Source organism: Periplaneta americana, chromosome 1 (assembly GCF_040183065.1).
Source record: "Periplaneta americana isolate PAMFEO1 chromosome 1, P.americana_PAMFEO1_priV1, whole genome shotgun sequence".
In the NCBI taxonomy this organism is placed as follows: Eukaryota; Metazoa; Arthropoda; class Insecta; order Blattodea; family Blattidae; genus Periplaneta; species Periplaneta americana.
The window spans coordinates 127,925,765-127,938,704 of NC_091117.1; the positions used below are offsets into that span (position 1 = coordinate 127,925,765).

General features: G+C 33.1%; 1 protein-coding gene across 4 annotated transcripts in view; it reads left to right on the plus strand.

The window, feature by feature from the left end:
- Positions 1 to 12,940, plus strand: part of LOC138700579 (repulsive guidance molecule B-like) — a 512,050-nt gene that overhangs the window by 165,978 nt on the left and 333,132 nt on the right. The window contains exon 1 of one of the 4 annotated variants that reach the window (XM_069827166.1): positions 8,386 to 8,558. The exons of the other annotated variants lie outside the window; for them this stretch is intronic. Coding sequence (XP_069683267.1) covers positions 8,557 to 8,558 — 2 coding nt within the window. The 5' untranslated portion in view covers positions 8,386 to 8,556. Of the gene's footprint in view, positions 1 to 8,385; positions 8,559 to 12,940 lie in introns of those variants that run through there. 4 annotated transcript variants of the gene reach the window in all.

A 12,940-nucleotide genomic window follows, 5' to 3' on the forward strand; every position in this document is an offset into this window, starting at 1 on the left:
ACACAGGTGGTTTGTGGACGAGATGCTAGTCCCCTCCACAGCCTTGTTTTGTTAATATATTAACAAATTGTTTGTTTTTGTTCATTTAATTATTTATTTGTGTTTGATATGCGTCCGTTTTTTTAGGATGTGAAACAAGTATTTTTGTTTATGCAGGCCAGGTCTCACCTATTATTAGCCCACAGATGGTGGGCAATAATATTTTTACAAGGCAGGCATAACGAAGTTTGTTAACAAATGACATTTCACATTTAAACTAATAAATTAAGTAAAAGTTAAAAAAAAAATAATAATAATTTTACCGTACCAGGAGGCGAACTCTCAACCTCTGGCACGGATGTCAGACTTCTTACCACTGGGCCACACACTGCTCGTAAGGTTTATTACATTATAGACGGATGACTTTCAATGAAGAGACACCACAGCAATGCCTTGCACTGGGTTACTTTTACACGAGTGAACCGCGCGATAGAACTTAGCACTTCTATCGACCAAGAGTCGGCCCATTCTTTTTGCCGCTAAGTGTACTGTACTTCTTATACAAGACTATATATTACCCGCGTCTTTTAGATCTGTAGTGTGATACAATTTTCTCTCAGATAGATAAATACGTAAAGTATTATTTGAGGCTTTCAGGTGATCAACGTGCTATTAGGTGTTTGGGTATTTGCACTGTCATAGATGTAGAGACATCCTACGTTTCGGAGTTGCATATAGGCTTCGTCATCATCGAGGGCTGGGAAAGGCAAAGCTAACTGTTCGATACTTTACCAAGAGCTATTCTCCAGGACTGGACGTCGTTAATGAATCAATGGAGAGAAAAAAGGAAAATAAACTAAAAGAAAAAGGACTTGTGTTTTCGAGACTGTCCGTCTCACACAAAGTGCAGCAATGTAACGTAGCCTACTGTGCGTCTACATTCACAAAGCTCTCATTACTACATTTTATTTAGAATCAATTAATTGTACCATATCATCACTGATTGTTTTCAAGCGAATCTTCAATAAAATAAATACAGCACTATCAAAATGAATATTATCAAATTTAATTTAGCTTAAATTCAATGAAATAATAAATTATAATAGAACACAAAATATTATACATATAAGGTACACTAGGTCCGTCTGCACTTATCAATTTAAATTGTATTTTCAAAACATTAGGTTACATACAGTTTTGGGTGAAGTTGTTTTATTTGAGACTACACCTTTTCCAGTTATATTTCAGAAAATATCAATTGTATTTCAGATTAGTCAATTCAATTTCAGATAGTATCATTTGTATTTTAGATTAGTCAATTCAATTTCAGATAGTATCAATTGTATTTCAGAAAACAAATTGTATTTCAAATTTGTCAATTGTATTTCAGAAACTATCATTTGTATTTCAGAAGTTACGGTTGGCATCTTATTCTCCAATGTTAAATCCAATCGAGATCATTTGGTGTAAAGTGAAGACGAACGTAAAAACCCATCTCGAAATTCCTGACGTCATAGCTCCTGGTTTTGTAGGCTAATTTACCTACTGTAGAGAGTAAAATTGATGAAGCAACACACACAATATTGTTGGTGGTGATTGTGCTCGTGCAGTACAACACAGTACAATTCATCAAGCTGCAGCTTTAGCTATGGTGAATATGTCTGTCGGACACTAAAATGCAATAAAGTTGAGGATTGTTTAAATCCATTTTCCATTTTTTAAAATATATGTTAAAATCTCAAGTAGGCCTACATTTGTTATTTTGTGAAATAAAAGTGACTATGTAATCTTAAATGCATTGCTTATTTTCTGAAATACATTTGATACAATCTGAAATACAATTGACAAATCTAAAATACATTTAATACTGTCTGAAATTGCATTGACAAAATCTGAAATACGTACAATTGATAATTTCTGAAATATAATAGATATTTTCTGAAGTACAACTGGAAAAGGTGTAGTACTTTCGCCGATCGGCATCTTCGGGTCTCCTATGTGCATAGTGTGGTGAACACTTTACAAGATCGTCTGGTACTAAGTGTAAGTACATGCACACGGATTAACTTAATGTGGTACAAGTGTACATTAGGGGATTCTATAGCATGTTGATATCATATGGCTTCCAAGTTAAAATTCATAATATACTTTGTTAAAAATTTAAAACATTGAAGAGATACACTTGATTAAAATCCAAGTTGCGCGATGAACGCGTGATGTTTAACAAGTTTGTGATATTAGTTGTATAATTTGTAAGTTGTTCTTTCCTAAGTTAACAATTTATGGTAGTTCTCTTATTAGTTAAGATTGAAATTCTCAATAAAATAACAATAATCATTATGCATCTTGATATGTTTAATACAGGAGAAATGAAGGTATCTCCATCGTGATATTGAAGGTTGACATCCAATGTGCATAATAATGCGTCTGAAGACATGTTTTCAACTTAGATTTTAGTCACGTATACCCCCTTAATGTTTTTAATTTTTAACAAAGTGTATTATGAGTTTTAACTATGATATCAACAAACTATAGCACCCCCCAAATGTACACTCGTACCCCATTAAGTTTATTCATGTGCATATATTTACACTTAATACCAGACGACTTTGTGAAGTGTTCACCACACTATGTAAATAGGAGACCTGAAGATGCCGCAACGGCGAAAGTACTAGTCTCAAATAAAACAAATTCACTCAAACTATGTAACCTAATGTTTTGAAAATATGTACAATTTAAATCGACAAGTGCAGACGGACCTAGTGTACCTTATATATATTATTATATTATATTATATTATATTATATTATATTATATTATATTATATTATATTATATTATATTATATTATATTATATTATATTATATTATATTATATTATATTATATTATATTATATTATCTGAACAGTCAATAATGTCTAATAAATTACAAAATATTATATTTCAAGGAAGAACACGTTATCATAATCCTTGATAAATATATTCAGTGAAGTAAAACGCTGTAGGCCTAGTTACAGAACACAAAATTGAATTGTTTTTATTAAATATGTACGTTCTCAACCTCTGTGATAACGAAAATATATATTCGCCTTGTCGCGTACCTGTCTATCTATCTACCTAACCACTACCGACAGTTTTATTTGTTCGAAAATTACGGCCCAAAATGGCAATAGGCCTACACTGGAAACTATAATCCAGGATATCATTTGTAAGTTTTAAAATTCACTTTAAACTGAATAATTCTTATTTTGACATTACAAAAAAGAAGCAGAATAAATCACTTGTTACAAATGAAAGTAATGGCAGTCCTTTATGACCAAGAGTTATATAAAATATTATATAGGTTCCGTATATTAAGTGGTTGAGTTTCTTGAAGTATTAAGTTGTTTAAAACGAAACTGGAAGCGTGATTATATAATTAGAAAATATGTGAAAATTTCATATATGGTGGAAATTTATGAAATACCATCTATTAAAAATTCTACTTTGAAGTTAATGGCCATAGGCTATAATAGCTAACTCTCGTGATAGACTCATAATACATTCCAATATTACTATCACTTCGAAATATCGATTTTAAAAATACGAACAATAAATTTTTAATTGATTACAATGTTTATTTGTATGGATTTGATCAAAATTAATTACAACTGTCTAGGCTATTTAAACCGCAAAATCAATAAATGAAGTTGTTTATTTTGCCTTTACAAGTCATAAAATACAGAATTTCGTTTGTGTGAAATCAGAGAACTAAAGTTTAAGGGCCATATTCATAGACATTCTTAGCGCGGGCTTCCGGTGGATGATCAGCGAACTAACGTTTTTCGTATACCAGTGTTAGCGATATGATATGATATGATATGATATGATATGATATGATATGATATGATATGATATGATATGATATGATATGATATGATGATATATGATATGATATGATATGATATGATATGATATGATATGATATGATATGATATGATATGATATGATATGATATGAATCCTGTACAAGTAATCAGTCGATAGCCGGGGCTAGTTTAGCACGCTTGTAGCGCGGGCTAGCGAAATGTCTATGCATAGCACCCTTACAGTAGTGTTTATTTGAATGTAGAGCAAATGGCTTGATAATAAGTAGCTATGTTTTGTGAGTGATAGAATAAGAAAGTAAAATACAAGTAGGTATCTCACTGAAAACGTGAATTATTGCGAAACATGTAAAATATAAAATGAGAAAGAATCTGTTATATTCAAGAACCTATGTATATGAATCTATTGTGCTGGTGCAGTTGGTGAGGTTCGACACGATTACTATTCGCTAGTTGAAAGTGTATAATCTAGAAACTCATATACTATTTGTTTAAATAGTACATCTTAAATCATGGAAAATATTTAAAAATAAAGGCTATCCTAATCATATAATAAGGCAGTACAAAGCTTACATCAAAATACAAAAACTCGTACAGAAAAGAAAGAAAAGAGATGGTGGTGGAGAAATATGTAGAGATTAATAATGGAGTCAGCCAAAGTACCCCACTTTCGCAGATGCTTTTCAATATACATCTAGATTCTAGAGGATAGCTTAGTAGCTTCCTCAGAAAATCAATTACAAAATTAAAAAGCAACTCATAAATTATGAAAATCAACCAAGGGATACAATTTAAATATATCGCTTCAAAAAAACAAAATCCACGACATTTTTTGGAACTGAACATAAAAGAACAAAAACTAATTGGTTATCATGTAATAAAACAAGTGGCCTGTTTTGACTATTTACAATGCATGTTATGATAGTGATATCATGCTGGGAAAACATAGATATGGAAAGAAAGTTAAGAAAAATTATCAACAAGTTTGTGGTAAAATCTAAAATCTTAAAGAAACAAGATCACAAAGGAAATCCAACTGAATATTTATAAAAAGATAGCAGTTCTGTGTTGGCATATGGATTTGAGACATAATCTGTAACAAAGTCTGGCAAGCTAAAAATTCAAACTTCAGAAATGTGCTTTCTTAGACCGGTACCTGGATTCTCTCCAAGATAAAAAAGGAATTGAAGATATGAGTAATGATTTACAAATATATAAGTAGCCTACTTGAAGGTAATATCGCCACCTTAACTTGAAATAATTTTTTATGGCTGTGGTATTCCTTAAATAAAAAGTTATTGTGTTTGCATGAACTTCGATTCTTTCTGCATATACAGAAAAATAATTCAAGACTTTTCCTTAAACCAGAGTGCTTTGCAGGTAATATGCCCATTTGAAGGTAACATGGTTAGAAGAAAGAAAATTCATTATTCTGGAAATAAAAATATTTATTGGTGATTAATGAAGTTTGGATTGAAAATAATGATGCTTGGCTTCAAAAAAAAATATTCCCACAAATAATTTGTGACTAGGTCTATAAAATATTGCAATTTGAAAAAAAAAATGACAAAGTTTACAAACACAAAATGAAAAAATATATATACATATCAATGGGAATATATGTGACAAATGAATGTCTTTTGTGAGTCCAACACATTCCGCATGCATGTACACATCACAAATTGCACACAGTAGCATATCCATGTGGCGAATATTATTACCTGCATCCAGCACCTCTCCAAAAATCAGCTACTTTTCAGTTCAATATGAATGCATTTTATAATAAGCATTGGTTGTCTGTAACGAGCATTGAACAAGTTATAAAATGTTACATAGAAACTATAATTACCAATTGAAGGGTTCAGAGCCATAGTGATCCAAGCGCCATTTATTAAAAACGGAGAAAGCAAGGGTTAAAGTTAAGCGAATACCATAGTTTAATGAAGATTGACATATCATTTAGTTTGAATGTGTATACTTTATATTACTTACAATATGTTTCCATTGAATTATGGTGACTATTTCGTTTATATGACGTCATTCCATTTTCGACCAATGAAGTGTAATGAAATTTTGAATTCCAACCAATCATAGTCACAGTTTGCGATAATTTTTGCAGCTAGATTTATCGCTATCAATTTATCGCATAGTCGTTCTTTTGTTTAGTCGTTGTCGCCAATCTTTTCCCCGTAAATTGATAATCATGAATACATTAAGATGCAACTACACGGTTAAACTTTTCTTTCAACTTTAAAGCAATGAATGCAATATTGATATTTAATATTAATGAATATATTTACGCAGTGAAAACGGCGTTCAAAACGGCGCACCATATACACACAAAATCTTCATGCATCTTAATTGAACGTACCTTTTAAACTTGATTCTTTCAATATTCTTCCCAGATTGCACGCATACGCGATTGGAATATTGAACTGTGTAGATGCAGCTTTAGTTCCGTTACACACTACAGCGAGAATGCTTTGTCGAGCTATAAAAAAAGTTTCCGTGTAGCACTGATTGTAACGGTCGAAATAAGACACAGCTGACATTGGTCCAGCTCCCACAGGTAACTTAACCTATAATTGTAGCCTATAAAATTTGTGTCTTGTGAACGAAATGAAACAATTAATAGAAAGTCAGATGTTCAAATTTATGTAACATCATCGCATATCAAACCCAAAGACCTTGCATAGTAATAATAAGATCTTTGATCAAACTGCCTTCCGTATGGCATAATAAAATTCGTGTTTTCATTATGCCTATCTATACAGAGATGGCTTCAATGTATAGCAGCATGTCTCGCTGTGAATACATAAGCATTGGTATATAGCTGTCCTCATTGTTACTGTTAAATTAAATTATGATTTCAGCAGATAATGAAAATGTATTTATGTTATAATAATAAGAGAAAAGTGCAGTGCATGTAATTAACATTGTTAAACCTTTATTTCGCTTTTCGCAATTGGCATTACTGAATAATAACATCGAATTTCTTTATTGCAGTCATCGATATTCATCTACGAGAATTTCAACTTTACAATGTCTGAATAGATTAAGTATTCGTTAATAAACAATATTATTAACATTTCGTGGTCGAATTTTAGGGATATATTATTTACATTTTTATTTTATTCACGAAATAGTCCTAATAAATGTCACTCGAGGTCTGAGATTTCCCAGATAAATCTCAGACCTCTCGTGACATTACTACAGATAACTTCATTTTAACCCTTGTTTTCTACGGTTTTAGTAAATGGTGCTTGGCCCACTATGGTTCTGAATTCTTCAATTGCTTGAAAGGAAAAACAAGACAAACTTACCAACAGCAATATTATAACACCGTTTCAATCCGTTGCCACAAATCTAGTAAAGAAGGTTTGTGGAAGCAGTTTTGCTATTATCCACTAATGTCGCTGATTATGTACACTTCCTAACACGTGGTTCGACATACTGACACTAACTGAGCCGCTCAGAGCAAAAGTGGTGTAAGTCAAAATTGAGTAATGAGGTTTAAAGTAAAAATTATGTAAAATACAGCACAAAGTAGCAATTAATATGGCCTTCTTGCTATCCATTGTCTACTAATAGTTTGAATAAAATGAATATTAATTGCTAATTTGCGCTGTATTTTACATAATATTTACTTTAACCCTCATTACCCATTTTTGACTTATATCCCTTCTGCTCTGAACGGCTCATTACTATTGGTTATCATATCAATTTAACTACAGAACAATAATGTGGCCATACTATCTGCATTGGCCATATTTGCATCACATACTTTAATTTAAATGATAAAATAGAGACAAATAAAACGAACTGGTTTTAGCATATACAAAGAATGTCCGAGAATCATATCTAAAAAATATACTTTATTGTAAACCTGCAGGATGAAGAAACATGGGAAGATCTAGACCACGTTGGAGATGTAATTGCCACGTGTTTCATTGGGGAGAAGAAGGGTCCAATAGACCCATATGATGATGATGATGATGATGATGATGATGATGGCTGAGACTAGCAGACGAAAACCAGTAATTTTTCCTTTGGAGAAGATTACATAACAGAGAATCGGTGATTTGAATAGAGGGGAAACAAAAATAGCCTACTTTAAAAAAAGCTTCACTTTCCTACAAAAGGAACTCAATAAATTCGATTTCTGTCTCACCGGATTCGAATCTGCAAAACCATTCAGCTAATGACTTACCATTCACGAAATAGAAAATTCGGCATTGGAAAGAGAACCATTCGATTTACATTACAATGAGAATTCGATTCTGTATTCTACAACTCAGTCCAGCACTTAAGAGACAGTGCGTCTCCACTTCTGCTAGTTTGATTCATTCTCACTATACTATAAATATATCTAAAGCGTTAGATAGCTGGCAACACTTGGAGATAAGCATTTACTGATTATCGTATACGACTGGATCAACTTAGTGATATCTCATAAGTTGAATTTTTTTTTTTTATTTCAAAGAACTGTTGTCACTGGAAAAAGTCGTTTCCGTCTCTACCTGTTCAGAGATAAAGGTTTATTGGACATGAAGACCGAGTATAAGAAACAAGTCCCGCTTTGATATAAAGCATTCGTAATCTGAAGTGTTTTCCTGTGTCATACCAAGAAACGTCAAGCATTTAGCGGCTTGCTTCCAGCGTTATGAAGTGTTACAACTGAGAGTTAAAAGCTGTGACAGGAGAGAAATAGCATGTAAGTCTTTTCGTTGACTAATATTAACAGTGCTTGTTCACTTCCAGATATCATTTAGTTTCTGAAATCTGTAGCTCCAAGGCAAATTGTGACATGTAATTTTTTGTAGTTTTTGGGAGCGAGCATTTAAAGTTTGAACGACTATAATTAATAATCATAATAACCATGTTTCATAACAACGGGTTAGAGAGAAAAAATAATAACAGTGATATGCATGTCATCTTTTACCACAATAAAGATACCATTAGGGTTCACAACATACCGCGAAATTTCGCTTTCGCTGAAAATTGACATATCACTTTTTGCCTTGGAATCACAGAAATACTCGTATCTTAGATAACTACCATCTACAATAAGTATAAAATGAATTAGTAAGTTAAAGGCGTACTTTTGTGGGTAAGAGGAAAATGCGGACTAGAGAGTGATGTTAGTAAAGCGTTGGCACACAGAGAAATCTCGTACAAAATGTCGTCTGGTAGTGGAAAATTGGCAACATTATCTCAGAGACTGTAGCAGAACTTACATCTTCAGGCTACAAGAATTGTACATCTGGCATCAGATTCTAGGTTTTACATTTTACCACTAACTATTAATGTTAAATTGTAACCAAATGTAACGTAATATTCGGACTATTATTAAACTGGCGACAACATTAAGATGCTGAATAAACTTTGATATCGTACTCCTATCCTCCTTCTATTTGCTGTTTATTCCTTGTAGAAACATAGGGCAGCTATAAACTTCCTCCATCGCAATATTTTCTTGGCCAATGCTTTTATTTGGGATAATATCTCGCTACATGACAATACAGGTTCAACTGGTGAAAACAACACGTCGCTTCCTGTTTAGTCGTTTCAAAATTTGGTAACAAGTTTAGGAGGTCTTAGTGTGGTCAGCAATATTTTCCGGCCGCCTTTTAATGTTATTGAGATCCGGTATTCAATTGAAGAGTTTTTTTTGGAAAAACAACTATGGTCCAAAACATAAATTTTCTGAAAAAAAAACAAACTATATGGTATGGGTGTTGTTGGCACTTCAAGTATGAAATTCATCATGCCACTTCTTAAGGTGTTATAGAAACTTATATTGTCTCACGTTCTTTTGCCGCTTACATAAGAAGCAGTACTGCCAATCTACTACAGTTCAAAATTGTATGGAAAATTATTTCAAGATGATATGAATGGGATATTCGTAAATTCTACCACGTCCTGCACAATGGCTGTTATCACAAAAAAAGTCTTTGGACTATGGCTGTTTTATAAAAACCACTGAAAATGCTCACTCCTATAACAAGGATTATGGTGGTTTTATCCACTAGATGGCAGCTACAATACCCTCACCACATGCTTAATATCTCAAATTTGCATTATTTGAACTATGGTTATTTAAAAAAAACTTTCAATTTTACAGAAGTTTGGGAGAATCCTAGACCAAATAAAAAATATTTCCCCTGAATGTGATTGGAGCCTTCTCAGTCCTTGATTACCAATTGGAATCCTATAAACGGTTGTTACAAATTTCGCACGAATGTTTTACTTGTAAGACACAATATGGGTTGCAGGTAAGGTAGGAACAGATCAAGTGTAGGCTATTTAGGCTACTCGTATGGGTACATTGTACTACTTCAAAATTATGAGTTGGACGGGAGATGGCCCATAAATTTTGCCTCGAACATTCTCATTCAGTGACAAGGTTCCTTTATGTCCCGAAAATCAACGCCGCGAGCCCCCCAGCTTTACTTCCTTCCCAATAGAAGTCATGCAAATAATTTTATCGCCTTTAAAAGTAAATTGCTTTCGGCCTAATTTGAACCTCGGAACTAATAACAAACACTAGACCACTCAGGATTACCTGTAGAAAGTCTAGAGAGAGGAGAAGTGAATATATTCAAATTAATCGCAACACCAATTAATATAAAACATAACAAACGTGGATAATGAATAGTAGCAATAATGTAGAATTTACATAACTTCTGTTAGACAACACGAAATTAACTATTTGGATAATAATATATTGCCGGGAGTAAATCCTGTTACAATTTGGATTACTAAACACAATTCAAATAGTACCCCGGAGTTTCATTACGTTGTAGGGTATATATGTATATTCTCTAATAGCCGATACGTTTTATAAAGGAAAGAAGTCCTGCGATGTTTTAAAATAGATACACATGACTCTTTTCGCGATTTTTCTTCATCACACATCCTCAATTATTGCGATGGTTAACGTATTTATTCTAGTTTCTGTTTTCTTTACAATTTTAATGGACGAAGAAAACAAAAAAATGTGCAGTGAATGTTTAAAAGGAACTGTGAATAGTGAATTTCAGGCATCGCTAATACTTCCGTATTATTTGACATCGGTAAATAGTAATGAACACTACACAAACAGAAAAATTATTGTTATCAGCATGGGTGTAGTCCTTGCTGACTACAACGTTGCCTCGTGTTCCAGATCGAATTTAAGTGTTATCTCTCTGATATTATTTATCTGCAAGAGAGAAAATATTTATGATAACTGCGTATGTTGAATGGCGTGCTTCAAGGAAAAACCGATCCTCAGTTTTGCAATAAGTATACTTCCCATTATACAAAATCCTGAAATTGCAAACCAAACTTTATGAACTGAAGTTATGTGCCGCGTCCAGAATTCGAATTTCTGTTTCAATTACAGTTTTTCATTACTTACTATTTCTAAAAAGTTCGAAGTAGTTTACAGTATCTTGTACTCTGACGTGAAATACGTGACCTCTACAGAACGTAAAAGAGGAAGGACTGATTTGGAGTGCATGTTCAAACAACTATTCGAAAGGATATGTTATCGATTTAAGTTTAAAGAAGTCAGTGTCACAAAGATGTCAAAGATTCTATACTATGCGTCTTACGCTTTCTTAACAATTCAGTTCTTGTATCATGTTACGAATTATGTCTCCTTCTGTAGTTTATTTTCTTGAACTAACATTCAAACTAACATAAATGAGATTTATTAATCATGTAAAAAGATTTATTTCCTGGAGTGTAAACAAAAGACGTCCTCTTAATGCAAATTCTAGATTCCCTTCACAAACCTCAGTTTCACTGTGACAACGTTGGATATGAATAATCCAATGTCTCCTCTTGTAAACAGAAGAGTAAAATATAAACAAATTTTTTAGTCTATCTCTAAAGAACCTGACGCCTACCAAAATTGCCTTTCATGGTGAAATTTAATAATCTATGGAGTTTTGAACGTTTTGAAGCAATACAATTTGTTTATAAACAAGATTGAGAACACAATAATAAATAATTGATTAAATGGCGATCTTACTCGTGTTAATTACGTAAGCATGTGCCGCTTACAGCTGTTTCGGTGCTGCTTAACACCATCCTCAGAGCCCACTAGATCTCGGCGCTATCTCAACTTCGCTGCCTGTTGTGTGGGTGCGTTCGTATGATGAAGAGTTGTGTCAAATAGTGTGTGTGTTCTGAAATTGATCTGTGTGTTGAGAATTTGATTAGGGTGTGTTTTAGTGTGACTGTATATTTCATATTGTTCTAGTGTGTTGAGTTTTTGGTTTTTGGGTTGTATGTGTAGGATTTCCATGTCTATACTTATGTTATTGTATGTGTGGTTAGCATTAGTTATGTGTTCGGCATATGTAGATGTATTGTGTCCTCTGGTTATTGCTTTAGTGTGTTCTTTGTATCGAGTTTGGAATGATCTGCCTGTCTGTCCAATGTATAGTAGAAACTGTCGCAACTATTGCATGTGAGTTTGTATACGCCTGTGTGGTTGTATTTATTTGTTTGTGTTGTTTGTGTGTTGAGATGTCTTTGTAGTGTGTTTTATGTTCTGTATGCTATGTTGTATTTCTGTTTTCTGAATGAGGATGCGATCTTGTGTGCGTTTTTGTTTTCGTATGTTAGTGTGATGTATTTCTTGTGTTCCTGTGTTTGTGTTGTGTTTTGTGTGTTTTTGTGTTTGTTGAGTTTTTGTTTTGTCTGCCGTATGTGTTGTCGATTATGTTTGGATTGTAACCGTTTTCTTGTGCTATGTATTTGATTGTGTTCACTTCTTTATTGTAGTGTTGCTGGCTCATGGGTATGTTGAGTAATCTGTGTACCATTGTCCTGAATGCAGCATGTTTGTGTTGTGTGGGGTGATTAGATGTGTTGTGTATGTGTGTGGTGGCAATAATAGCAATTTCATCAGTTATTTACATAACAATAATACTGGCAGGTGACTAAAATTGATTCGATCAAAAAGAAACACGTAACTCACGAGAATAAACGTTATAAATTGGGAGGCCTTGCAATGCAACGTACAAAACAGTTTACGAAGTAAAAATTCTTCAGTTAAAAAGGGCCGGGCCAATTCTTAGTAGTTTATCGGCAGCGGCATTT